This window comes from Phoenix dactylifera, chromosome 6 (genome assembly GCF_051530095.1).
Source record: "Phoenix dactylifera cultivar Ajwa chromosome 6, Ajwa_hap1_PhDact_Kaust_v1.1, whole genome shotgun sequence".
NCBI classification, from domain to species: Eukaryota; Viridiplantae; Streptophyta; class Magnoliopsida; order Arecales; family Arecaceae; genus Phoenix; species Phoenix dactylifera.
The window spans coordinates 27,634,572-27,661,138 of NC_143195.1; the positions used below are offsets into that span (position 1 = coordinate 27,634,572).

At 41.3% G+C, this 26,567-nt stretch overlaps 2 protein-coding genes and 1 pseudogene across 2 annotated transcripts; 1 reads left to right on the top strand and 2 right to left on the bottom strand.

Annotated features, from left to right (window-relative positions):
• Nucleotides 1–8,576: 8,576 nt before the first annotated feature.
• On the bottom strand, nucleotides 8,577–9,353 carry LOC108511444 (uncharacterized). The gene has a single exon (XM_017843798.5). The coding sequence runs from the start codon at nucleotides 9,302–9,304 to the stop codon at nucleotides 8,735–8,737; it is 570 nt and encodes a 189-aa protein (XP_017699287.3). The 5' UTR covers nucleotides 9,305–9,353; the 3' UTR covers nucleotides 8,577–8,734.
• Nucleotides 9,354–10,844: 1,491 nt separating this feature from the next.
• Nucleotides 10,845–13,476, top strand: LOC120108358 (dehydrodolichyl diphosphate synthase CPT3 pseudogene; annotated as a pseudogene).
• A 2,921-nt stretch (nucleotides 13,477–16,397) lies between these two features.
• Nucleotides 16,398–17,188, bottom strand: LOC120108359 (uncharacterized). Its single transcript, XM_039121940.3, has one exon. The coding sequence runs from the start codon at nucleotides 17,138–17,140 to the stop codon at nucleotides 16,556–16,558; it is 585 nt and encodes a 194-aa protein (XP_038977868.3). The 5' UTR covers nucleotides 17,141–17,188; the 3' UTR covers nucleotides 16,398–16,555.
• Between the last annotated feature and the right edge of the window lie 9,379 nt (nucleotides 17,189–26,567).

The window sequence follows — 26,567 nt, forward strand, 5'->3', positions numbered from 1 at the left end:
TGTGCACGAGGTCGAGGGAGCTCGGGCTCGCTGTCGACCCCGCAACGCTTTCCGAGGTCGAGGGAGCTTGGGCTCGCTATCGACTCAACGGGGCATCCCGACCTTAGTCGGGAGAACGTGCACGAGGTCGATGGAACTCGGGCTCGCTGTCGACCCCGCGACGCTTTCCAAGGTCGAGGGAGTTTGGGCTCGCTGTCGACTTAGCGGGGCATCCCGACATTAGTTGGGGGACCGTGCACGAGGTCGAGGGAGCTCGGGCTCGCTGTCGATCCCGCGACACTTTCCGAGGTCGAGGGAGCTTGGGCTCGCTGTCGACTTAGTGGGGCATCCCGACCTTAGTCGGGGGCTTTGATGGAGATCGGGACTGAGCTCGATGTCAGCGCGGCATCCCAAACTTGGCTGGGGCATCCGAGCTTGGTCGGGCATCTCAGCTTGGTCGGGCATCCAAGTCTGGTCGGGTATCCTGAAGTTCACAAGCGTCCCAATATCAGGAAGAGTATTGAACAGTTAAGGGAGAACTGTGAGTAGATTGAAAAGAAAGAAGGGAGCCATAGTGTCGGTTGTGTTTCCAAACATCGGAGACCCCTGAATGTTTTACTGATAATACATTCAAAGATTGTTGGAGTTCCAACTTCGGAGAATGGGGATCCCTTCGAGAGATTCCATCTTGTACGCTCCGGACCGTTGGACTCGAGCAATTTGGTATGGCCCCTCCCAGTTTGGGGCAAGCTTTTCCTGCTCGGCAGGCTGAGAATCTTCAGTTCTCTTGAGGACAAGATCTCCCACGTTGAAAAGCTTGGTCTTTACTCTGGAGTTGTAGTACTGTGCCGCTTTCTGTTGGTACCTTGCCATGCGGACTCGGGCAGCCTCCCTCATCTCCTCAACGAGGTCCAAGTTGCTCCTGAGGTGAGAGGAGTTGGAGGCTGCATCGTAGTGCTCCACTCTTGGTGAGGGGAGTTCGATTTTCAGGGGGATGACGGCTTCTGTTCCATACGCCAAGTTGAAGGAGGTCTTGCCAGTGGGAAGTCGAAATGTAGTTTTGTAAGCCCAAAGAATATTGTAGAGGTTCTCGACCTATTGCCCTTTGGATCGGTCGAGCCTGGCCTTGAGCCCCTAAAGGATGGTGCGGTTCGTCATCTCAGTTTCTCCGTTCGTCTGTAGATGGGCGACCGAGGTGAAGCAGTGGTCGATGCCGAGCTCGGAGCAGAATTCTCTGAAATGAGTGTTGTCGAACTGACGACCATTGTCAGATATAAGGATGCGGGGGGTCCAAATCTGCAGATTATCGACTTCCAGACAAAGTTTCGCATCTTCGACTCGGAGATCCGGGCCATTGGTTCGGCTTCGACCCATTTGGTGAAGTAGTCGATGGAGACAACCAGAAATTTTCTCTGCCCGGTGTCCAGGGGGAACGGTCCCATAATATCAATCCCCCATTGGGCAAACGACCAAGGAGCGCCGATCGAGGTCAGCGGGGCTGAGGGTTGGCGCTGAATGTTGGCGTTCCGCTGACATCGATCGCACCTTCGGACGAAGTTCAATACGTCCTTTTGAAGCGTGGGCCAATAATATCCTTGGTGCAAAATTTTGTGGGCCAGTGCTCATCCTCCCAAATGGTTCCCATAGATCCCTTCGTGAACTTTCCGCATGGCATAGCTTGCCTCTGATGGGCGGAGACATCTGAGGAGGGGAGAAGTGAACAACCTTCGGTAAAGCTTGCCTTCATATAGTATGTATCGGGAGGCTTGACGCCTGATTCGGCGGGCCTTGAGCTCATCATTAAGGAGGACTTCGTTCTGCAGATAGCTGACGAGCTCGACCATCCAGCTCGGCTCGGTCTCGATGCAGAGGGTTGGCTCGGGCTCCTTTGTGCTGGGCGTTTGGAGGTATTCGAGCACTGTTGCCTTAGGGAGCTCGCTCATGCGGAAAGTCACCAGCTTCGACAATTGGTCTGCCCTTATGTTCTCTGTTCTGGGAATGTGTTGGATGTTGAAGGAGCCCAAGATGGACGTGAGGTCTCGCACCTTTTGGAGATATCTCTGCATCGATGGCTCTCTTGCTTCAAAGTTTTCCAAAATCTGGTTCACGACCAGTTAGGAGTCACTGAAGACTTTCAGGTCCTCCACTTTCAGCTCCTTTGCCAATTTGAGCCCTGCAATGAGTGCCTCGTACTCTGCTTTATTGTTCGAGGCAGGAAACTCGAAGCGTAGAGCCTGCTCCGCGACTACCCCGTCTGGGCTAGTGAGAATGAGGCCTGCTCTACTACCCCCCGAGGTTGAGGAGCCGTCCACATGTAGAACCCATGTTGCCTCGGGGTCTCCTCCGCTGGTGTGCGTGCGAGCTCGGGATCGTCCGGCAAAGTGCACTCCACAATAAAGTCAGCGAGCGCTTGGGCTTTAATCACCAGCCTCGGACGGTATTCAAGGTCGAACTCTCCGAGCTCGACTGCCCACTTCGCAATCCTCCCCGCGCGATCCGACCATTACAGAATTTGCTTCATAAGCTGGTTGGTCAGTATGGCCACAGTGTGGGCCTGGAAGTAGGGTCGGAGCCTTCGAGCCGAGATGACCAAGGCAAAAATTATTTTCTCTAGCTTGGAATATCGGGTCTCAGCATCCCTCAGGACCTGGCTGGTATAATACACCGATCTTTGAAGCTTGTTATCTTCTCGGACCAGGACCAAACTTACCGCGACCGGAGAGACGGCCAGGTACAAATAGAGGAGTTCACCCTGCTGGGGTTTTGTGAGTAATGGAGGGGAAGCAAGAAGGCGCCTGAGCTCTTCAAAAGCTTGCTGACATTCCTCCAACCATAGAAAGTTCTTCGGCCGCTTGAGGATTTTGAAGAATAGGAGGCACCGCTCGACCGACCTGGAAACAAATCTTTCCAGAGCTGCAACCTGCCCAGTGAGCTGTTGTACCTCTTTGACTGTCTTTGGTGGCACTATCTCTTGCAGCGCTTGGATCTTCTCAGGGTTTGCTTCGATTCCATGCTGGGTTACTACGAAGCCGAAAAATTTGCCCGAGGTGACCTTGAATGCGCACTTGGCAGGGTTGAGCTTCATTTGGTACTTTCTAAGTGTGAAGAATGCCTCATTGAGGTCAGCTACATGGTTTTCTATTGTTCGGCTCCTCACCAGCATGTCGTCCACATAGACCTTCATGTTTCGGCCTATTTGATTTTTAAAGATTTGGCTGACCAACCTTTGATATGTTGCTCCGGCATTCTTCAACCCGAACGGCATCACTTTGTAGCAATAAAGGCCCTTATCGATGATGAAGGCCGTCTTCTCCTCGTCTTCTGGCGCATTCGGATTTGATTATGTCCCGAGAAGGTGTCCATGAAGGTCAGCAACTGATGTCCCGAGGTGAAGTCAACGAGCTGGTCGATGTTGGGGAGAGGAAAGCTGTCCTTTGGACAGGCTTTGTTCAAGTCGATGTAGTCCATGCATATGCGCCACCTTCCGTTAGCTTTTTTCACGAGGACTACGTTGGCGAGCCAATCTGGATAGGAGACCTCCCGGATGAAGCCGGCCTCGAGAAGTTTGTCTACTTCCTCGGCCGCTGCTCGTTGTCATTCCGGCGCGGAGCTCCGTTTCTTCTGCCTCACAGGTTTGTAGGTCGGTTTTGCCTGAAGTCGGTGAACCATGACCTCGGGGTCTACCCCAGCATGTCCGTGGGCGACCAGGCGAAGACGTCCATGTTGGACCAGAGGAACTCGATTAGGTGGTCTGTTTCGCGAGAGCTCCGGCTGGAGCCGACCTGCACGGTTAGCTCTAGGCAGTTTTCTTTTAAGGGGATTTGGATAAGAAGCTCACCAGGTTCTACCCGTTCTTTCCGGGAGGCGTCCCGCACTTCCAGGGTTTCAATGGGTAGCATCTGATCTAACGTTTGGGTTGGCACCTCGGCTGATTGTTCCGTTTGGCTCGGTGCTTCAGCCGGTTGCTTTGCTTTGTGAGTCGCCATATAGCATTGCTTAGCTATTGACTGGTCCCCACGAACCTCGCCTACTCTTCGGTCGGTGGGGAACCGCAAGAGCAGGTGGTAGGTCGAGACCACAGCTCGGAGGGCGTTAAGCCTTGGTCGTCCAAGAATGGCGTTGTAGGCCGAGGGCAGGCGGACCACAAGAAAATCCCTCCTCACGGTGCTCTCTCGAGGGGCGAGCCCGACCTGACCAGTAAGCTGACCTCACCCTCTACCGGGACCGAGTCTCCGGTGAATCCGACAAGCGGAGCGTTCATTCTCTGGAGCTGGTCCTCTGTCATCCCCATTTTTCGAAAGGCATCGCAGTACAAAACATTTGCTGAGCTTCCATTATCGACCAAGACACGCTTTACATCAAATTTATTTATGATCATGGAGATGACCACAACGTCATCATGAGGAGTCTCAACTCCTTCTAAGTCCTCGTCCGAGAACGAGATTGCTTCAGAGGTGCGTGGACGCTTCAGAGGGGTTCTTCTCCCGGTTGGTTCTCCACCTGAACTTCCTTCAGCCGGGCCCCTCCCGATAGTGTTGATGGTGCCGACAATGGGCTTGTTGTCGTTTGGGTTCTCGGACGGCGCAGCATTTTCTACCGGTCTTCTTTCCCCGCGCCGGTTCTGCACAAACCGGTCGAGTACTCCACGGCAAATGAGCGCCTCGATCTCATCTCGAAGCTGAAAGCACTCCTCCATGTCGTGGCCGTGGTCCCAATAGAAGCGGCAATATTTCCTAGGGTTGCGTTGAGCCCCTATTTTCCGCATCGGGGGTGGGGGTCGGAGATAGTTTCGGCCTTCCATCTCCATAAGGATCTCTACCCGGGGTGTATTGAGGGGAGTGTAGCTCTCGTATTTCCCCCGGGGCATCCGCGACCGCAATGGAGATCTCGATCGAGGTAGGGACCTCGGTCGGAGCTGCGCGCGCTATCGAGGTGGACTCCTTAGCCGAGGCAGGTTTTTATCTTGGCGGGGGGATCGGCTTCTCGGGTGGCCACGCTCCTTGCGGCGCCTATTTTGCTTCTTCGAGGCTTGCTCGGTCGCGCCCCGCTTGGAGGTGATAGCCTCCTCGGCCAACATTGCAATGAAGTTGGCGGAAAAATTCTTCTCAATAGAAAAGATGAACCTGTAGGATCGAGCCCTCGTTTTTAGTGCCGACATGGCTATTGACTGGTCGAGCTCGCGGACCTTCCAGATTGCGGCGGTAAAATGGTCGAGGTAGTCTTTCAAGGACTCTCCCTCCTTCTGCTTAATGTCAAGGAGGGAGTCCGACGTTCGTCGCTAGCGTCTGCCGGCAGCAAAATTGGTGGCGAACTGCCTGCCGAACTGCTCGAAAGAGGATAACGTGCTTGGTTTCAGTCTAGAGAACCAAAGCCGAGCCGTTCCTCGAAGAGTTGCTGGAAAGGCCTTGCAGAGCACAGCTTCCGAGGACCCCTGCAACGCCATGAGGGCTCGGTAACTTTCCAAGTGGTCGAGGGGATCAGTAGTCCCATTGTAGGGCTCCACTTGGGGCATTTTGAACCTCGGTGGGATCGGTTCATCTCAATCTGGCGGGAGAAAGGCGACTTGGTGGTAAACTCAAAGTCACATTCGTGCCTCGTCTTCCTGCCGTGGAGCGCCTCGATCTGGCGCTCGAGCTTCTCGACCTTTTTGTCGAGTTCCTCGCCCCGAGGGATTGCCACGATAGTCTGTTCCGGTGCGGGTTGACCCGGGGCTGACTCGGCTTCCGATAGCTGCGGCCTTCTATCCAGGCCTCTTTCTAGCGGCTCTCTCCGGGAAAACGCTCGGGTTGAGCCTTGGTAGTAGCATCGTTCTTTATTATTGGTCCTCGAGGAGCCATAGAGATTTTGGCCTTGGGGTGCCGGTCCGTCTGGAGGGAGCACTGACTGGACCTGGACTTGTGGAGGCGGCATGGGGGGGCGCCACACGTTGCAGGCCTTGGACCGCTGCGGCCAAGGCTTGAACTTGTTGCACCAGAATGTTGAACTGTTCCGGTTGGACTTGGGGGGCTGGGTCCACCAGAGGTCTTTGTGGTGATTTCTGGACTGAGTGTCCAAGATTTAATGCGGGACGCCTCGAGGCGTTGGAGGCTCCTTTGCTCCTTAGCTTCATGGCCGCAACTCGATCCCTTTCTTTAGCGCCAACTGTTGCTGGAAATTGGATTCGGGGGCGACCGCTCGACCGAGAAGGAGGAGCTCCGGCGGGTGGCGGTGCGTTGGCGGGCTGCGTCCTCCGGGGGACCTGCAAAAAAGCCGGTGGTCGGAGTTTCCGACGCCGGCCCTCCGATGCTTAAGTCAGAGGAGGCTTTTGTGGAGAAAGAGAGAGTTTTGCATTTCGGAGTCAGAGTTTCCGGATCAAGAAGAAGAATCCCCCCTTTGAAGAGGAAGAATTTCTCCTTTTATAGGAGGGATACAGGGTTACCTGTGATATGACCGGACGAATTAAATGAGTTTCCATCATAATTGAGCACGATCGTGTGAATTAATGCATTGCCGTGGAAGACCAGACTGGAGCCAATGAGTCGTCGTGGGTGATCGGACGTAGTCGAGTGAGTCAACTGGTTGTCGTAGAGGGCCTGAGATTTTGGGTAAGCCGGAGATCCGTGGATAGCATGCGCATTAATTGTTGAATGAGCCGGAGATCTGCGGAGGCCATACACATTAATTGTTGACAGCGGTAGCAGGGCATGGTCCCCCGGTTGAGCTGGCGAACGGAGCATGATGCGGTGGAGCTGCAGAAGGATGCGGCTGCAGCGGGTGGATGACAAGGTCGGGCTTTCGAGGTCAAGAATGCCCTGGTCGGACGCCTCGAAGTCGAGTGCTTGGTCGGGCGCCCTGAGGTCGGGCGTCTCTGAGGTCAATTTCACAGAAAATATGTAATTCTCGAGCAAAAATTTGAGAACAAATGTTGCCCCTTGCATCGAAGCCATCACTGTTGCGTAAAAATCCACTGGCTGGCTGTAAACTTCCCATGATGGCCTGTGAGATGAAGGGACTGGGCATTGTATAATACTAGAACTATATAATAGCAATGTTAACGGTGTTAATTATCATGCCCTGGCCTACCAGCATGAGCAGGTAGACGCACATCCTACAAGATTTGACCCATACAACATAAAAAGCCTGTTTGAGATTTTTGATTTCCATATGAATTATGCATAATAACAGGCAGTGGTAAAATTAAAGCATCTAGAAAGTTTCAAATGTTATAATTTTATAGCCAAATTTAATCCAGTTGCTTCTACATTTTACAAAATGTCATTACATAGCATTGTTCTAAGGTAAACTTTATTCAAATCAAGAAATTTACTGAGGCCTATCTCTCCTTTTTCTCTTCAAATTAGTTAAATATCATTGAAAGATTGACGCTGAAGAGCATTTGCATAAAACTTCCGCTATTCATTTTAGTTTCACTCTTTTTCCAAAGCGACCGAAAGCTCCAAAGTTTTTACAAAGAATTGCAGAAAAAAAAGGTTTCACTGTCATTTGTTGTTCTCTAGATATTTTTGTTCTCAGATTTTTGAAAACAATAGTTAGGCAAAAATTAAAATAGCAATGCCCTATAGACCTTGAACTCTGAACTTTTGGTCTGGGCATTGTGCATTAGGCCCAAGCCTGTAGTTAAGAATCAAAATCGGACTTCAGTCATTAGCTTAGCATACGCGCATTGATTCTATCAAAAAGTCCTGTTAAGGGTTGCCCTATGATCCTGTATAAAGAAAAACAGAATAGTTACTGGAAGAAGAGAGAACTAGGACAATCCCAAATCCCAAGTATTTTTTTTAAATATCCTGATAATTTTGGAGTTGCATTGGATACATGCAAACAGTAACCAATTTTATTTTATTTAATTTTTTTAAAAAAATATAATCAATTGTATGGTTAATTTGCCATATCTCGATTTTTAGACTAAGTTTATTTTTAAATCTATTTTTTCTACGAAGTGACATCGCTTTTGTTGGTGCAGCATGATAGGCATACTCGCTGCAACTCAAGATGGATCATTATCTTAAGAGTGGATCGTGTACTTATAGCTTTCTCATAGCTGATTCCGTCTTTCCCCTTAGTAAATTCTAGATTAGGCTAGTATCCTGTTCGTTAAAACTAGGGAAAGTAAATAGCAAGAGAACTAGAAAAAAGTAAAGTGGTTGAACAACACTTAGTATTCAATCTAGTATCGTGGAGACTTGCGTCACAAATGAGAACCCCCTCTCCTGTTTATAGAGTTAGGCTAGTAATAAAAGTGATCACATAGGATGATGTCTCTTGTTATCCATTTAGTAGTTAGAATAATATTTTAGACATTGTAAATATCTTGCTCCTAGAAGAATATAGGAATTTTCACGAAATATCTAAAAATATTCCAAGTGTTAGAGAATTCTGGACTTTTCAGGGAAACTCCAGATTTTTCCCACAAAAATCTTTGCAACTCGAGTTTCTTTTAGAGTTTGAGTGCATTTTTTAACTCAAATTGGTAGAAACGTGTGACTTTCCTTCCTACGAGAAATTATTCCCCACAATCGGACGTTTCCTTTTACATTAGATGAAAGGGTAAGTACCATGTAGCACCATACTAAATTACCCAGCAACAAAAAATGACGTACTATAAACTTTTCTTGAGTTATTATTTAAGCAGGAAAGCTGCCTTCCATACAGTAGTAGGCATAAAAGCGCAAATTTATTCTCAACTATATCGAGAGCACGTTATGGACCCATTATGCAAGGCATATTATAAGATAGGGATTTTCCTCCAGTAGTGTCAGTTTCCGCCCCCACCACTTCCATAGCCGGAACCGTAACCGTGCCCATAGCCGGAGCCGGAGCCACTGCCGGACCCGCCGCCGCCTCCACCGCCGCCGCCACTGCCATAGCCTCCGCCATGGGCACCGCCGGCACCATACCCGGTACCACCTCCTAAGCCGTATCCCGATCCACTCCCGCTTCCATGCCCTCCGCCGGAGCCGCCGCCAGCACCACCACCTCCGCCACTCCCGTAGCCTCCACCATATGCACCCCCGCCAGCACCGGACCCATAGCCCGAACCAGAGCCGTACCCGGACCCAGAGCCCGAGCCCTCGCCACCGCCTTTTCCACCACCTCCACCACCACCGCCTCCCTTCCCGTATCCTCCACCAACTCCTCCGCCAGCACCCTCACCGTAACCAGACCCAGAACCACCGCCAGAGACGCCGCCGCCGCCGCCGCCACCACTTCCACCGCCACCACCACTGCTGATTCCGGTGAGGGATCTAGCGGCAGAAGTGAGCCCAACGCTTAGGAGGACAATGAGGGCAAGGGCCAAAAGCCTAGTGCTACTACGACTAGCCATGGTAGTCAAGGAGCGGAGTAAGGGATGCCAAGGTAACGGGGAAGATGGGGGGTATTTATAGGGTTTTTTTTGCATGGCTAACGGACGAAATCTGAGGCCATAATTCACGTTGTTTTCGAGAGGGCCAAAGCCGTGTGAAATGAGGACTCCAAGGGCGTCGGCTGGTTGCTCTTTTTTGACACTTTGGCTCCGATGTGTCATCAGCTTCTTTTCTCACTTTATTAGTGGGATTCTCTCGATTATACCCACCCAGCGTCGCTCATCCACCTTTTTTTTCACTTTTATTTTATCATCGATATAATATACGTTTTGCTTTCCTAAGGTAGCCAGCTTTATGCCTAAGGGGAGGATTCACATTTCATCGCACAAATCTACTATTGGATTATTCATCGTGTATATAGATAGGTGAATGATAGAGTTTGGAGTGTGTTGATCAAACAGTGCATTCATGTGAAAAAAGTTGGATCTTTCTTTCGCATAAAGTATATATACACCCCCGATCCCTCCTACAGAGTTAGAATGCTCACAATATATATAGTGCATGCTTAATGCTTGCTTATTCCATGCACAACAAAGCAGCATGCTATAACTTCTTATACACGCAGTTCTCTCCAGCGCACTAGCTAGCAAGGATGAAGTAGTGCAAAACTCAAGTCATTTGGATTTGAGTGAATAATGTCCGGTCGACTCAACCCCCTGATCAATGCAAAAATAAATAAGATAATACAATAAATAATAACATAGAAAATACATAGAAAATATAGAATAATAATTATATAATTTTGGCATATAATAGATATAGAAAATAAATAATACGGATTTACTTAAGTCGGATCATGCTTTAATGAAAAATTCAACCAAGTTATTAAGTTGGATCACCAAATTTTGGATTGAAATGTTTACCTGAAATTGAGTTCAATAAGTGATTTATCCAACAGTTCAACTGGCTCGATCTAGATTAAATTGCATAACCCTTGGTATTTAAAAAAATAATATGAAGAAATTATAGTAGGTTCAACCATTTTTGCCATTTTGTTTCTTGGTCTAATATAGTATGGATGTGTATCAAACATTGACATGCACGGGATGCACAATATGGCTGTGCTCCTTAGGTATCTTGCTGTGTGATGTGTTAGCCTATTCATTGGAGCTAACTTGGCTCCAAGGATCAACTAGAGGTAATCTTGTCGAACCAGCATTTGGCATATGCAAACACATGTCATTGTTTGTTCTATAGCAAATTTTAGATTTGTTCATGTAAAAATGTGCATAGGCATACGTAGATCATAATTATACTTCTCTTTTATCTGATGGAGATATACATGTTTTTTTTGTTATTTTGTCAAAAAAAGAGCTTTGCAAATCATTTATCAGGAATGTTAAAAGGCATATTCACAGCTGAAGACATGTTCAAATGTTTGGAACTTAAAAGAGAAGAGAGGTGCCACCACTGGACTATAGCCTTGTTCTCTTGGACGATACGCAAGTTTGAGAGAGAAAACAAAAGGATACTAGTAAAGCTTATAAATGAACATCGACCATGGTGCATCTTTTGGGTACTATCAAGCTAGATATGTTGGTGCTCAGCATACTATTTTTTGCTATATTGATCAATGAATGTAAGTAAATAAAGAAAAAGTGATGAAACTAAAATCTAGTCAACTTGGGTTTTTCGCTATTTGTAGTCAAGCTTGAATAGGCGTAACTAGGGATGGTGCATTCTTGTGCAACATAGAATTTAGTAAAGAAAAATTTTTTTCCCTCAAAAGTAAAAGTTGAAAAGATAATTTCAAAGCAAAATATTGACTTTTATATATTTTATATTTAAATTGAGGAATCGAAAGTTGGATTTAGTTCTCCCCACCTGAAAAAAATATATTCAAATTTAAGTCTCACTCAATCTATAAAATTGATTCTTATTTGATGTTTGTCTTTATATCTCTAAATAAAATTACTTATTATTTTGCCTCTTCAAAATATTTTAATATAATTTTTATTTTGCACAACCTATTAATTCAGTGAATAAAATAAAATAAATGAAAGGAATAATTTTCTTTTCAGAAAAAATACCCCATCAATGTTATCTTAATGGCCTAATCCTTACCACCATGTAATAAATCTATCATTTTTTTGTTACTAAAAATGTATTGTGCAGGCCCCTATACCAAATAATGTAAATTGTAGTAACTATATATATAAATTTTCATTTCAAAAGAAAGCTGATTTTGAAAGATACATACAATCATTTTAAGTTGACACATGGCAGGGGACACACATGCATGAACACATGAGCATAAATGCACAACATATGTATTACTCACACAGATACATGCACATGTGCATACGAGCATACACATGCACTCACATACATGCTCGATCGTACAGGCGGAAGCAAATAATTTTCTTCTTTAAGTCAAGAATCTTCGTTTATTATTTTTAATCTATCTAAGAAAAATTATCCCACCGACATGTTAAGCTGGGAACAACTAATAAGAAAAAGAAAAAAAGGACGCTTATATACGGATGCCTACTTGCACTAACTTGTGCATTCTCTCGCGATCTCGCCCACAGGCAAGCGGCCGCGCTTGAAGCACTTCAAAACGTTGTAACATCACACACCACAACCACTCCCTCCCTGCTGTCGCGTGGACTTATCCATCTCTCGTCCACCGAGAAACCAATCAAAATCCTGCGTCAAATTCCTCCATGACCACCAACCATTCGCCCTTGTCGCCTTGTATGACTTCTTTACTCCATGAGCTCGACCTCGATCTACAATCCCAACGTCACCAACCCCACCAAACCTTAAGTTTCTACTTGCCTTCGCTCCAAAGCTTGCATTAAATCTTTCATATCGACCTGGCACTGGAAGCTGCTTTCTCTGACCGCTTGCAGCTACTGCATTGCTCGCTTAGTTTGCGATTCAGATATGTATTCTCTGACTTTTTTCGTTCTATTTTGTTTCCATCATGAAAGGTTCGATACGACGATATCGAGGTGAAGCTGCTATTCTTTATCGTCGGCGGTGGTGGAATTTGCGAGCCAGTAACTCATTGTGATATTCTCGCTGGCTTTGGTTGCGTTTTTCAACATACCGTTTGACTAGCAAAACGAGATCATCAGCTTCCTTCTTTTGATGTTGAAACTTTTCTGTGGTATGTAAATTATGGAAGGAACCCGTTACAAGCACAGCAACGTTAGCGATTTAGCTTCGTCTCTCGATGCAACTGGATGGGCGTCATGAACTCATGGGAGTCATGGAGCGGAAATCAGCAGCCCTATGAATTGCATCGTCATTTTACGAATCAGGAGGATTCGTTTGATTCTTCTTGAAGCCATGTTGGACTATTCTATCTCCATATGTTAGTTTTCTGAAAACGTCGGAGTTAAATTAATTAGTTTATACTAGAGCAGTATATGCTCTCAGTATTGACAATTTTAAACGACAACCTGATGAGGTGCAGTCGTTGATGGATTTAATGAAGCAAAAGATCGATGAATTGCTAAAGGAAGAGAGCATTGTGAACAAATATAGAATTAGGATTAATTTTTGGAAAACATGAGTCTTTTGAGGTAGCCGGCAAGATTAGCAGCTGAAAAGGCAATGGCAAGCACTGCCAGTGAGTACAGGACCAGTGTTTTCAGCATGCGTGGCCTACACGTCGACAAATGAGATCATGCATGCTGCTGAAGAGTGAAGAATCATGTGTAGAAAAGAAGGGCAGAAGACGGAAAGGGTATAATAATGGTTATAAAGATGAATCAGTTCGGGCAGATAACATGGATAGTGTGATTAATTTCAGTTACTGATTTGGAGCGGCACTTGTACACATCTGATTGCCCTGATCCTGATATTGTGATCAGGACATCGAGAGAAACTCCGCTGAGTAATTTCCTTCGCTGGCAAACTACTTTTAGCCACTTGCAAAATCCAGTCCCTTTATGGCCAGAGTTTTCTTTCAGGCATCTCGTTTGGGCCATTTTAAAATACCAAAGGAGAAGTTCAAGTAAAGAGAAAAATTGAGAGCTATGATGTTTAGCTTTCAGAAGTTGTACCATATTTCATTAGATTCAATTGTGTTGTAACGATATGAGCTTTATCTGTTTTATAATGAATACAATGCTATTATTGCAATTTTATGCTGGCATGATTGTTTGAGGATGGTACCCGTGATAGAGGTTGAAATTTGAAAAAAAGGGAAGGTATTATAGTTTTTCATGAAAATTGTTGGTTTTGGTGAAGGCAATTCTCTTTCAGCAGAAAATTAGGTGATTCGACATGTATCTTCTGTATCATAACGGTTCATTATTTTCCATAAGCATATGCCTATTCATTTTTACTGCTTTGCTGCTGCTACTATCGTCGTAGTTTATTGTTGTTGTTGCTGCTACTGCTGCTCTTATTATTATAAGCTGCTTTCAGTTTTTATAAAACAAAATTTATTATAGGTTCTATCATTTAATACAGTATCTTGGCTCTAAACATTGCCATCACAAGTGAACGTTGTTCTCAGCTATGTTTTAACCTTCAGGTATTCGACAAAAGACTGCAACAGTTGCTGTACCTTGACCAACATGGGCATCTAATCAGATGGGGCAACAGCGCTGCTGAAAAGCCTGACCAACTAGAAGTCACTTGAGTGCCATAAAAAAAATAAAAATAAAAAATAGAGTGGATAAATGTTGGGCATGGATGGTTTCCTAAGAAATTTTAAATGATGGTATTGCATCTACGTACGCTTCATGTAGAGAGAAACAACACAGAAGCATATGTACATGTCTTTGAAGAGCAAGCAAATTAATTAGTATATCCAATATCATGTGCTTAAGCAACCTGGTCTTTCAATTTCACAGAAAAAATGTACTTCTCAAACAAAATTTGAGAACAAATGTTGTCCCTTGAATCGGAGCCATCGGTGCTGTGAAAAGATCCACACTGGCTGGCTGTAAACTTCTCATGATGGCCTGTGAGATAAAGGGACTGAGCATTGTATAATACCAGAACTATATAATACATTTGTCTTAACCAAAAAACCCTAAGAGCTCGTTTGGTTCGCAGGAAAAAAAGGAGGGAGAGTATGGTCAACGGGAAAGTAATTAGATGCCTCTTGTTTGGTTGGAGTTTTCAAAGGAGAAAGATGGAAAAGTTGTATTTCCGTGAAAATATGATTCCCACATCTCATGGGAAAATCTTTCCCATGAGGCGGAAATCACGCAATTTTTATTTTTTTCCAAAAATACCCTTCAGCATTAAAAAAGCATTAAAGAGGTATTAAAGACCTAATATTTATTAAGGGCATAGTAGGAATTATATATAACTTTTCCAGAAAAGTGATATCCAAACAAAGATAAGCACTTTGGAAATTTATCACTTTTCCATGGTCAACTAAACATGCCAAAAGTACTTTCCTAGGCATCCTCTTCCTAGGAATTTGTTCCTAGGAATTATATTCCTAAGAGAAAAAATGCTTCCCGCGAAACAAACAAGCCCTAAAAGAACCCAGGATAGAAGTGGGACTTGTGCTGCTTGAAGTTGATTATGCTAGGTTGGTGATCCTTAATCGCCTCGACAAAAGGTGTCGTGAGCAATAATAACACCAAATTAAGCAGGCATGAGGAGGTTAATTATCATGCCCTGACCTAACAGCATGAGCAGGTAGGCGCACAGCCTACAAGATTTGACCCATAGAACATGAAAAGCCTGCTTGAGATTTTTGATTTCCATATGGATTATTCATAATAACAGGCAGTGGTAAAATTAAAGCATTTAGAAAATTTCAAATGTTATAATTTTACAACCAAATTTAATCCAGTTGCTTCTACATTTTATCAAATGTCATTACATAACATTTTTCCAAGGTAAACATTATTCAAATCAAGAAATTTACTAAGCCCTATCTCTCCCGTTTCTCTTCAAATTAGTTAAATATCATTGAAAGATTGACGTTGAACAGCATTTGCATAAAACTTCCGCTATTCATTTTATTTTCACTCTTTTTCCAAAGCTACCGAAAGCTCCAAAGTTTTTACAAAGAATTGCAGAAAAAAAAGGTTTCACTGTCATTTGTTGTTCTCTAGATATTTTTGTTCTCAGATTTTTGGAAACAATAATTAGGCAAAAATTAAAATAGCAATGCCCTATAGACCTTGAACTCTGAACTTTTGGTCTGGGCTTTGTGCACTAGGCCCAAGCCTGTAGTTAAGAATCACAATCGGACTTCAGTCATTAGCTTAGCATAGGCGCATGGATTCTATCAAAAAGTCCTGTTAAGGGTTGCCCTATGAACCTGTATAAAGAAAAATAGAATAGTTACTGGAAGAAGAGAGAACTAGGACACTCCCAAATCCCAAGTATTTTTTTTAAACATCCTGATAAATTTGGAGTTTCATTGGATACATGCAAACAGTAACCAATTTTATTTTATTTAATTTTCTTAAAAAAGTATAATCAATTGTAAGGTTAATTTGCCATATCTCGATTTTTAGACTAAGTTTATTTTTAAATCTATTTTTTCTACGAAGTGACATCGCTTTTGTTGGTGTAGCATGATAAGCATACAGAACAGCCACTGCTCACTGCCAATCAAGATGGATCATTATATTAAGAATGGATCATTTACTTAGAATGCTTTCCCATAGCTGACTCAGTCTTTCCCTTTAGTAAATTCTAGATTAGGCTAGTGTCCTGTTCCTTAAACTAGGGAAAGTAAATAGCAAGACAATTAGAAAAAAGTAAAGTGGCTGAACAACGCTTAGTATTCAATCTAGTATGGTGGAGACTTGTGTCGCAAATGAGAACCCCCTCACCTGTTTATAGAAGAGGATGATGTCTCTTGTCATCCATTTAGTAGTTAGAACAATATTTTAGACATTGTAAATATCTTGCTCCTAAAAATATTCCAAGTGTTAGAGAATTTTAGACATTTCAGGGAAACTCCAGATTTTTCCAACAAAAATCTTTGCAACTCGAGTTTCTTTTAGAGTTTGAGTGCATTTTTGAACTCAAATTGTTAAGAACGTGTGACTTTCCTTCCTAAGAGAAATTATTCCCCACAATAAGATGTTTCCTTTTACCCAACATCAAAAAGAGACATACTATAAACTTTTCTTTAGTTATTATTTAAGCAAGAAAGCTGCGTTCCATACACTAGTAGGCATACAAGCGCAAATTTATTCTTAACTACATCAAGAGCACGTTATGGACCCATTATGCAAGGCATATTATAAGGTAGGGATTTTCCTCTAGGAGTGTCAGTTTCCACCCCCACCACTTCCATAGCCGGAACCGTAACCGTGCCCATAGCCGGAGCCGGAGCCACTGCCGGACCCGCCGCCGCCTCCACCGCCGCCGCCACTGCCATAGCCTCCGCCATGGGCACCGCCAGCACCATACCCGGAACCACCTCCTGAGCCATATCCCGATCCACTCCCGCTTCCATGCCCTCCGCCGGAGCCGCCGCCAGCACCACCACCTCCGCCACTCCCGTAGCCTCCACCATGTGCACCACCACCAGCACCGGACCCGTAGCCCGAACCAGAGCCATACCCGGACCCAGTGCCCTCGCCCTCGCCACCGCCTTTTCCACCACCTCCGCCACCACCACCTCCCTTCCCGTATCCTCCACCAACTCCTCCGCCAGCACCCTCACCGTATCCCTCACCATATCCCTTACCGTAACCAGACCCAGAACCACCGCCAAAGCCGCCACCACCACCACTTCCACCGCCACCTCCACCGCTGATTCCGGTGAGGGATCTAGCGGCAGAAGTGAGCCCAACGCTTAGGAGGACAATGAGGGCAAGAGCCAAAAGCCTAGTGCTACTACGACTAGCCATGGTAGTCAAGGTGCGGAGTTAAGGGATGCCAAGGTAACGGGGGAGAGGAGGGCTATTTAAAGGCCTTTTTTTGCATGGGTAACGGACGAAAGCTGAGGCCATAATGCACGTTGTTTGCGAGAGGGCCAAAGCCGTGTGAAATGAGGACTCCAAGGGCGTTGGCTGGTTGCTCTTTTTTGACACATGGTGCCGATGTGTCATCAGCTTCTTTTCTCACTTTGTTAGTGGGATTCTCTCGATTATACCCACCCAGCGTCGCTCATCCACCTTTTTTTTCACTTTTATTTTATCATCGATATAATATACGTTTTGCTTTCCTAAGGTAGCTAGCTTTTATGCCTAAGGAAGGGATTCACATTTCATCGCACGAATCCACTATTGGATTATCCATCGATTGCTTTGAAATGTATACAGATAGATAAATGATAGAATTTGGAGTGCTTTGATCAAATGGTGCATTCATGTGAAAGAAGTTGGATCTTTCTTTCGCACAAAGGATATATACATCTCTGATCCCTCCTACAGGGTTAGAATGCTCCCAATATATATAGGGCTCGTTTGGTTCGCAGGAAGCATTTTCCTTCCTAGGAACATGATTCCTGGGAAACAAATTCCTAGGAAGAGAATGCCTAAGAAAGTACTTTTGGCATGTTTGGTTGACCATGGGAACGTGACAAATTTCCAAGGTGCTTATGTTTGATTGGTCATCCACTTTCCTAGGAAAGTTATATATAATTCCTATTATGCCCTTAATAAAAATTAGGTTTTTAATGCCTCTTTAATGCTTCTTTAATGCTGAAGGGACTTTTTGGAAAAAAGTAAAAATGGAGTGATTCCCGCCTTATGGGAAAGTTACTTTCCCATGTTTCTCATGGGAAAGACTTTCCCATGAAATGTGGGAATCACATTCCCATGGGAATACAACTTTTCCTTCTCTCTCCTTTGAAAACTCCAACCAAACAAGAGGCATATCATTACTTTCCCGTTGACCACACTTTCTCCCTTTCTTTTCCCGCGAACCAAACGAGCCCATAGTGCTTTATGCTTGCTTCTTCCATGCACAACAAAGCAGCATGCAATAACTTCTTGTGCACGCAATTGGCTCTTGTGCACCAGTAAGGATGAAGTAGTGCACATTGAAACTTAATTTATTTGAATTTGAGTGAATAATGTCAGGTCGACTCAACCCTCGATCAATGCAAAAATAAATAAATAAAATAATACTATAAGTAATAAAAATTAAGTTGTAATATAACACCAAAAAATAATTAAAAAATACATAGAAAATATAGAATAATAATTATATAATTTAGGTACATATGATGGAAAATAATTAATACTGATTTACTTAAGTTGGATCACGCTTTAAAGAAAAATTCAGCCACGTTATTAAGTTGGATCACCAAATTTTGGATTGAAATGTTTGCTTGAAATTGAGTTCAATAAGTGATTTATCCAACTGTTCAACTGGCTAGATCTAGATTAAATTGCATAACCCTTGGTATTTAAAAAAATAATATGAAGAAATTATAGTAGGTTCAACCATTTTTGCCAATTTGTTTCTTGGTCTAATATAGTATGGATGTGTATCAAACATTGACATGTACGGGATGCTCAATATAGCTGTGCACCTTAGGTATCTTGCTGTGTGATGTGTTAGCCTATTCATTGGAGCTAACTTGGCTCTAAGGATCAACTAGAGGTAATCTTGTTCGAACCAGCATTTGGCATATGCAAACACATGTCATTGTTTGTTCTATAGCTAATTTTAGATTTGTTAATGTAAAAATGTGCATAGGCATATGTAAAGATCATAATTATATTTCTCTTTTATCTGATGGAGATATACATGTTTTTTTTTTTAATTTTGTCAAAAAAAGAGCTTTGCAAATCATTTGTCAGGAATGTTAAAAGGATTATCCATATCAAACATTTGAAGAAACATGTTCAAATGTTTAGAACATAAAAGAGAAGAGAGGTGCCACCACTGGACTATGGCCTTGTTCTCTCGGACGATATACAAGTTTGAGAGAGAAAAGAAAATGATACTAGTAAAGCTTATAAATGACTCTCTTTTTTAGTTTCCACATATTTCAAAGAAGGGAGAGTATGGTTTAGTTCCCCACCCCCACAAAAGAAAAGAAGGAAGAGAGAGAGGGAGACTATGGCAAAACAAACAACATAAAAAGGGAGAATGATGACTCTGAAGCAACCATGTAGTCAGACAACAGGAGAGGAGTTTATGTTATACAAAAGCCTATACATCGACCATGGTGCATCTTTTGGGTGTTATCAAGCTAGACATGTTGGTGCTAATTAAGCGTACTAGTTTTTGCTATACCTATCAATGAATCTAACTAAATGAAGAAAAAGTGATGAAACTAAAATCTAGTCAATTTGGGTTTTCCGCTATTCATAGTCAAGCTTGAATAGGCATAACTAGGGTTGGTGCATTCTAGTGCAACATAGAATCTAATAAGAAAAGATTTTTTCCCCCAAAAGTGAAAGTTGAGAAATTAATTTCAAAGCAAAATATTGACTTTTATATATTTTATATTTAAATTGAGGAATCGAAAGTTGGATTTAGTTCTCCTCACTTGAAAAAAATATATTCAAATTTAAGTCTCACTCAATCTATAAAATTGATTCTTATTTCATGTTTGTGTTTATATCTCTAAATAAAATTATTTATTAAATTTTATTATTTTTCCTCTTTAAAATATTTTAATATAATTTTTATTTTGCACATACAACCTATTAATTCAGTGAATAAAATAAAATAAATTAAAGGAATAATTTTCTTTTCAGAAAAAATACCCCAACAATGTTATCTAATTAATGGCCCAATCCTTACCGCCATGTAATAAATCTATCATGCATTTTTTTGTTACTAAAAATGTATTGTGCAGGCCCCTATACCAAATAATGTAAAAACTATATAAATTTTGGTTTTGAAAGATAAGGTACAACCATTTTACGTAGACACATGGTAGGACAAACACATACATGAGCATATGAGCACACGTGCACAATATATGTATATTCACATAGATATGTACCAATGGTGCATACATGCATAGTTGCATACACATAAGCAATCGTACATATGCTCGTACAGACGTATGCAAATAGTTTTCTATTTTAAGAAAAGAATCTTCGTGTATTATTTTTAATCTATTTAAGAAAAATTATCCCACCGACATGTTAAGCTGGGAACAACTAATAATTAAAAAAAAAAAAAGACGCGCCCGGATGCCTACTTGCACTAACTTGTAGATTCTCTCTCGATCTCGCCCGCAGGCAAGCGGCCGCGTTTGAAGCACTTCAAAACGTTGAAACATCACACACCACAACCACTCCCTCCCTTCTGTCGCGTGGACTTATCCATCTCTCTTCCACCAAGAAACCAATCAAAATCCTGCGTCAAATTCCTCCATGACCACCAACCATTCGCCCTTGTCGCCTTGTATGACTTCTTTTCTATATGAGCTCGACCTCGATCTGCGCTCCCAACAACCCCACCAAACCTTAATTTTCTACTTGCCTTGGCTCCAAAGCTTGCATTAAATCTTTCATATCGATTTGACACTGGAAGCTTCTTTCTCTGACCGTTTGCAGCTACTGCTTTGCTCGCTTAGTTTGCGATTCAGATATGTATTCTCTGACTTTTTTCGTTCTATTTTGTTTCCATCGAGAAAGGTTCGACGCAAGGATATCGAGGTGAAGCTGCTATTCTTTATCGTCGGCGGTGGTGGAATTTGCGAGCCAGTAACTCATTGTGATATTCTCGCTGGATTTGGTTGCATTTTTCAACATACCGTTTGACTAGCAAAACGAGATCATCAGCTTCCTTCTTTTGATGTTGAAACTTTTCTGTGGTATGTAAATTATGGAAGGAGCCCATGCATTACGAGCACAGCAACGTAAATGATTTAGCTTCGTCTCTTGATGCAACTGGATGGGGGTCAAGAACTCATGGGAGTCATGGAGCGGAAATCAGCGGCCCCATGAATTGCATCGTCATTTTACGAATCACGGATTCGTTTGATTCTGCTTGAAGCCATGTTGGACTATTCTATCTCCATATGTTAGTTTTCTGAAAACGTCGGGGCTAAATTAACTAGTTTACACTAGAGCAGGTTTATGGAAGGAGGACATGTCGCTGCACCAGATCCACAACCACCGCCAACATCTTTATCTCTGCAAATGTCAATGCCACAGCCCCAATACAAAAAAGATATTTTTTAAAATATCGCACTACTCCACATAAATTAAATGTGATAGTTCAGAATTCAAAAAAAATACTAATTAAATCAAACAATAATAGTAGAAAAAATATTGGAGAGATAAAAATAAATTTGTTCAAAAAAAATAAAACAAATTAAATCAAGCAAGTATAGTAAAAAATTGGAGAGATAAAAATAGATTTATTTTAAAAAAATAAAGACTAAAATAATGAGTACAGTTTCTCTAACTATGTAGCTTCAAGCCTTTTCTAGAGGCCTCTCTCCTTCTCTCAAAGATACAATTTTCTTCTACCACAATTCATGTATTCTTTTTTCCTCCTAACAAGACTACACTCTCTCTTCCACTAAATGATGAAAACATTATTTTTTTCATACTAAAAAGACAAAAATATCACTATTATACTTTCACTAAAAAATAAACTCAAATATATTGAGCTTGAGACTCAACCTGAATTAAAATAGACTAGAATCCTAAATTTATTATAATTAATGACCAATTAAATAAATTCTAATAAGAATAGGACTTGGCAGTGAATCTCAATACTCCTCTTTATTGTCAAGTCCACGCCAATAATATTAGACTTATCGATATCATCAAATATCACAATACCCATTGCTATATATTATTATCGTAGTAATATCAATATGCAATGACTTGTCAAATGAATAATTAAATAATGTTCCTTTTTTATCTACTTGAATAATAACTCTTTTACTGGCTCATCCTCTTTTATATATGTATTGAAGTCGACGATGTTCTGCAACACTTTCTCTTAGTATTGGTTGTGCGATCATTATGCCGAGGCTCCATTGAGCATCCAACTTCTGCTAATGAACATCAAGTTGCCGATTGCGATCATTACTCACCATAGCATTGGCCATTCTATGCAAATAAGTAAAATCAACAACAAAACTTTGGCCACATTCAAATATCTCCAATTGAACAACTCTATACTAGACAGCTCTTTCATTTTAGGGATAATGAGATCGATATATAATTTATTTTGCATTAGTACAATCGCATATATCTGCTTGTAGTTACCTCCTTCTAATCATGAAATCAAATCCTCATGCATAAAATCTTCTAATTGTCCAAACTCCAAATTAGTTTCAAAATTAGTTAGTGCACCAAAACCATTGTTGAATACCAAAACACAATATAAATCATCTATACCAAGCATATCTTCTTATTACTTGATCTCTAAAACTACTTCATAATTAATTGACTCTTCGTCTGTGTTTCTATCTAATTCTCCAAAAGAAACATCCATGTCTTGGATAGCATGAGCACAACATTCTTTTGCATGATTTGACTCCTCAATAAAGATCACTATGATTGGATCAATCGTAGCATCCTTTGATTCTTCTGATTAATTTCAGAATCAATTGGTTCTTCAATCATGATCTCTTCTAAATTTGATACAATATCCGTATGATCAAACTTCTTTTGTTCCAGATTTTCTTCTAAATTTGGTTGATTCTAGAGTTGATCAACCTTACCATGCTTTAAGTTTCAGAACTTGATCAAATCTCTAAGTAATCAAACTTTTCCTACTTCAAATCTTCATTTTTAAACTAATGTTGCTCTTCTTTCAGATTTTTGGAGAAACCTAAAATCAAAATCCACTCTTCATGTAACTTTTTTTTTTAGAATATCTTAATTTCTCATTGCTAGATTTTGAGTGGAGAGATGCAATATCATATACTTTTTTTTTGACTCCTATACATCCTAGATATGGAGATAATTAATTCTATCCATCATAACTTGGATAATCCACATCACCTTTTAAGATTATAGATTTCTCTTTTTTTTTCAACCTCATTATTAAGAGTATATATTTCATCATATCTGACTCTCCCAAGATATCCCACAAATATTGTCCCAACAATTATGATTTAATAAAAGACTTTCAAATTGGAGAATAAGTATAATTCAACTTATTAAGATAAGTCATTGAAGCAAAAGCAACCATGTCGATGTTGGTGAAGTTGGCCACCATGATCCGAATATCGAATTATCTTCAAAACCATCAACAATCAAGTCGTTACTCCAAAAATTATGCTTCCGATAACTCATTGAAGCCTCACACCTCTTGGCCACACTCCAACCTTGTTTTGATATCATGTAGCATAACATTGATGTACATTACATGTGTCGACCTAGGATCTAAAATGAACACCAATTGAATCTAGCAATAGTAGTGAGAGAAAAAAATTGGAGAGACAAAAATATATTTATTCAAAAGAAATGAATGCCTGAAAATCCTCAAATCTCTCCAAGATGCCTCTCTCGCTCTATCAAAGATATCTCACAAAGATCTCCCTTTACCACAATTCACAAAGATCTCCCTCTCTTACTAAAACCATACTCTCTTCCAGTAAAAGATAGAAACATTATTATCTTCTACTGAAATTTAAAAATATCACTATCCTTCTTCAGCTAAAAAATAAACTCAAATATATTGAGCTTGAGACTCAACTTAACCTAATATGGACTTGAATCCTAAATATTGGAACTAACAACCAACTAAACAAATTCTAATGAAATTGTGACTTAGCTATGAATCTCAACATGTTCAAGATTCCATCGAAGCACTCATATACATTTAGGATATTTATGATAGATTCCTTAAATGTACATCTACGAAGGTGGATCTTCTAAAAGAAATGGAGGATAAAAATTGAAGTCCAAGAAAGCCCAGGTTTGAGCTAAACTTGAGTCAATGGTAGTGATTGTTTTGATTTGTCCAAGGTAGAGACACCTCAATTTGATAGGAAATTGAAGCAGAGAAGTGCAGGAAAAGAGTATCGTTCAAGTGTTAAACATTTTGATTATGATATAAATAACTAAAAATATCTAGAAAATTTAAATACTTTATTTTAGATATTTCTAGCCTATGCATTAAGGGGGTAAAAAAATAGAGAGTTTTAATAGCTTGATATAATCTAAAGCATTAAAATCTATTGAATTTTGATCTACACTTTTGTCAAAATGCATGAATTATATCCAAAATATTGATTTTCAATTTATCTGTCCTATAATATAATTTAACTCACCAGCACAATGAGTATTCTCCATTTTTATACCCACTTGTTAAATAGGTAAATAGTGGAATATATGGCTTTTGATTTTATTGTTTCTCATGTAGATCATTATCAATGATATAGATCTCTAATTTAAACAACCCATTATTAATTTTAATTTGTTAAATCTTTTTTGAAAAATAAAAATTTCGTTGTTCAATATTAACCTAATTCAATCCTCCAGAATATACAAGAAATCAAATTCTCGTTCAATTAAGAAACATCATAGCTTTTGATAATCTATTCACATCATAATTTAAATTATCTATTAGTCGAACTAGTGACCTAAATGACCAATTCCTTAGCAACTTATGTATCCCTTACAGTCTGCATAGTAAATTTTGTTCATATCCCTGCAATTGCATAAGTGAAATTAATTTTATCATTAAATTCTCTAAAATATAATTTGTACCGGAATTCATAGGCTTATACCCATATTTGGACAAACATATGGATATAAGTAATATCTGACTTGTGCCTGTACCCGTTTACAATAAATATAAATATCCTTAATATTCGATCTATATCCGTGTCGATTTAGAACTAATATAGATATTAATTTTAGCACCTATTTAATACTTATATTATTATATATATTTATAAAAAATATAAATATAAATATACCAGTGCTCGTTTGTCATGTCAGTTTTCAGACCCACCTAACATTCGTTGCTTTCAAGTCATGCAAGCGCTTGGATTTTGCTTTGTTTGACGTGGCAAGAGAAAGGTTTCTCGAGTGAAACAAAGTAGAGGATGGACTTTGGCTAGTGCGTTATCTTGACCAACATTGATTCACTGCATAGCCTTAGTACATGATTGATCCGTGGATTGACTCCGGGTACTGCTCGACCCCAAGGTGCTACCGCCCATCTTTTTCGGGTCGACACGTCTCTCCCGTCCCTAGACCTACGTGTCGACGCTGCTCTCGATTTCTAAAGCTACACAGTTTGCGTTGTTGACTTGTTTAGCCTAACGAAGGGCTGGTGGGATCGCCCATTGCCGTAAAAATCAATGGGGAAAGTAATAAAGCAATGCTTACTCAAGAAAAACCACTAAAAAAAGTTATCTTTCACCAAACAGTTTGCTTCATTAGATGACACGCTTCACGGTGTCAATTCAAAGGGAGCAACGAGGATAAGCCACACCAGTTGAATGATTTTTGAGTAAGATATATATAATTTTTGGGTAAGTAGTGGTATTTTTGGGTTAAGCTTTTCCTTCCTTTTTTTTCTTTCTTTTTTCTTTTTTTTAAATGGTATTTTATTTCATATACTTCTAACATGGGTACAGTCTGACATATAAAAAAAATTAAATAAAATAAAAAATGTGGGATGCAAAGTGATATTATTAACCACGGGAAGCTTCGGACTGCCGATACGTAGCTCACAAGTGTCAAAGAAAGATTTGCTGACTATATCACAGAGTCGTAGTCAAATTACAGGACAGCACTTCTGGTTCAAAAACACGGCTCCTGGCCCGAGTTTTTCTGTATAAAACCTGGAGCTTATCTTCTAACTTGCTTATCTTCCGCGTTCTTCCTCCCCAAATAAATTAATCCAGTTCATTTCCTCTCACCGTACATTAAATTGGGATAAAATCCATGCGACGTGTTATCTAATCAAGTACGTAGATCTTAGCAAAGAAGAAAAAATATAGCATTGTCAATTAGGAAAAAAAAACAGAAAAATCTGTCTCCCGAACAATGCCAGCCTCTGCGCGAGTACTTGTGCAGCCAAGAATGAGGACTGGAAATAACCTAGGTACAAGAAAATTATTGAAATAATTGCAAATTGTATCCACGATCAATCTGTTTTTCGTAATATGATTTTAGTATGCCTTCTTAAGGATGAAAAATAAATTGAAAGTCTATTGAGGTGTAAACAGTGCCTAACCAAAACCTATATTTGCAAATGATCGTCGAACACCAAGCGAAAGGTGATAGAGTATACAAATGATTGACAGTCATGTAGCTAAAGTTCGAGGTGAGGCAGGACTAAATCAATGTTATCTGATTACCTTTATACGGGGTATGGATGTAGCCACTTAGTCTACAAGGAAGAAAAAGAACAAGAAAACAACGACTAAATTATCTGGTT

Excerpts from the sequence above, each read along its gene's own strand:
- LOC108511444 (XM_017843798.5), bottom strand. The coding sequence starts at position 9,304 with ATGGCTAGTCGTAGTAGCACTAGGCTTTTGGCCCTTGCCCTCATTGTC.
- LOC120108359 (XM_039121940.3), bottom strand. The coding sequence starts at position 17,140 with ATGGCTAGTCGTAGTAGCACTAGGCTTTTGGCTCTTGCCCTCATTGTC.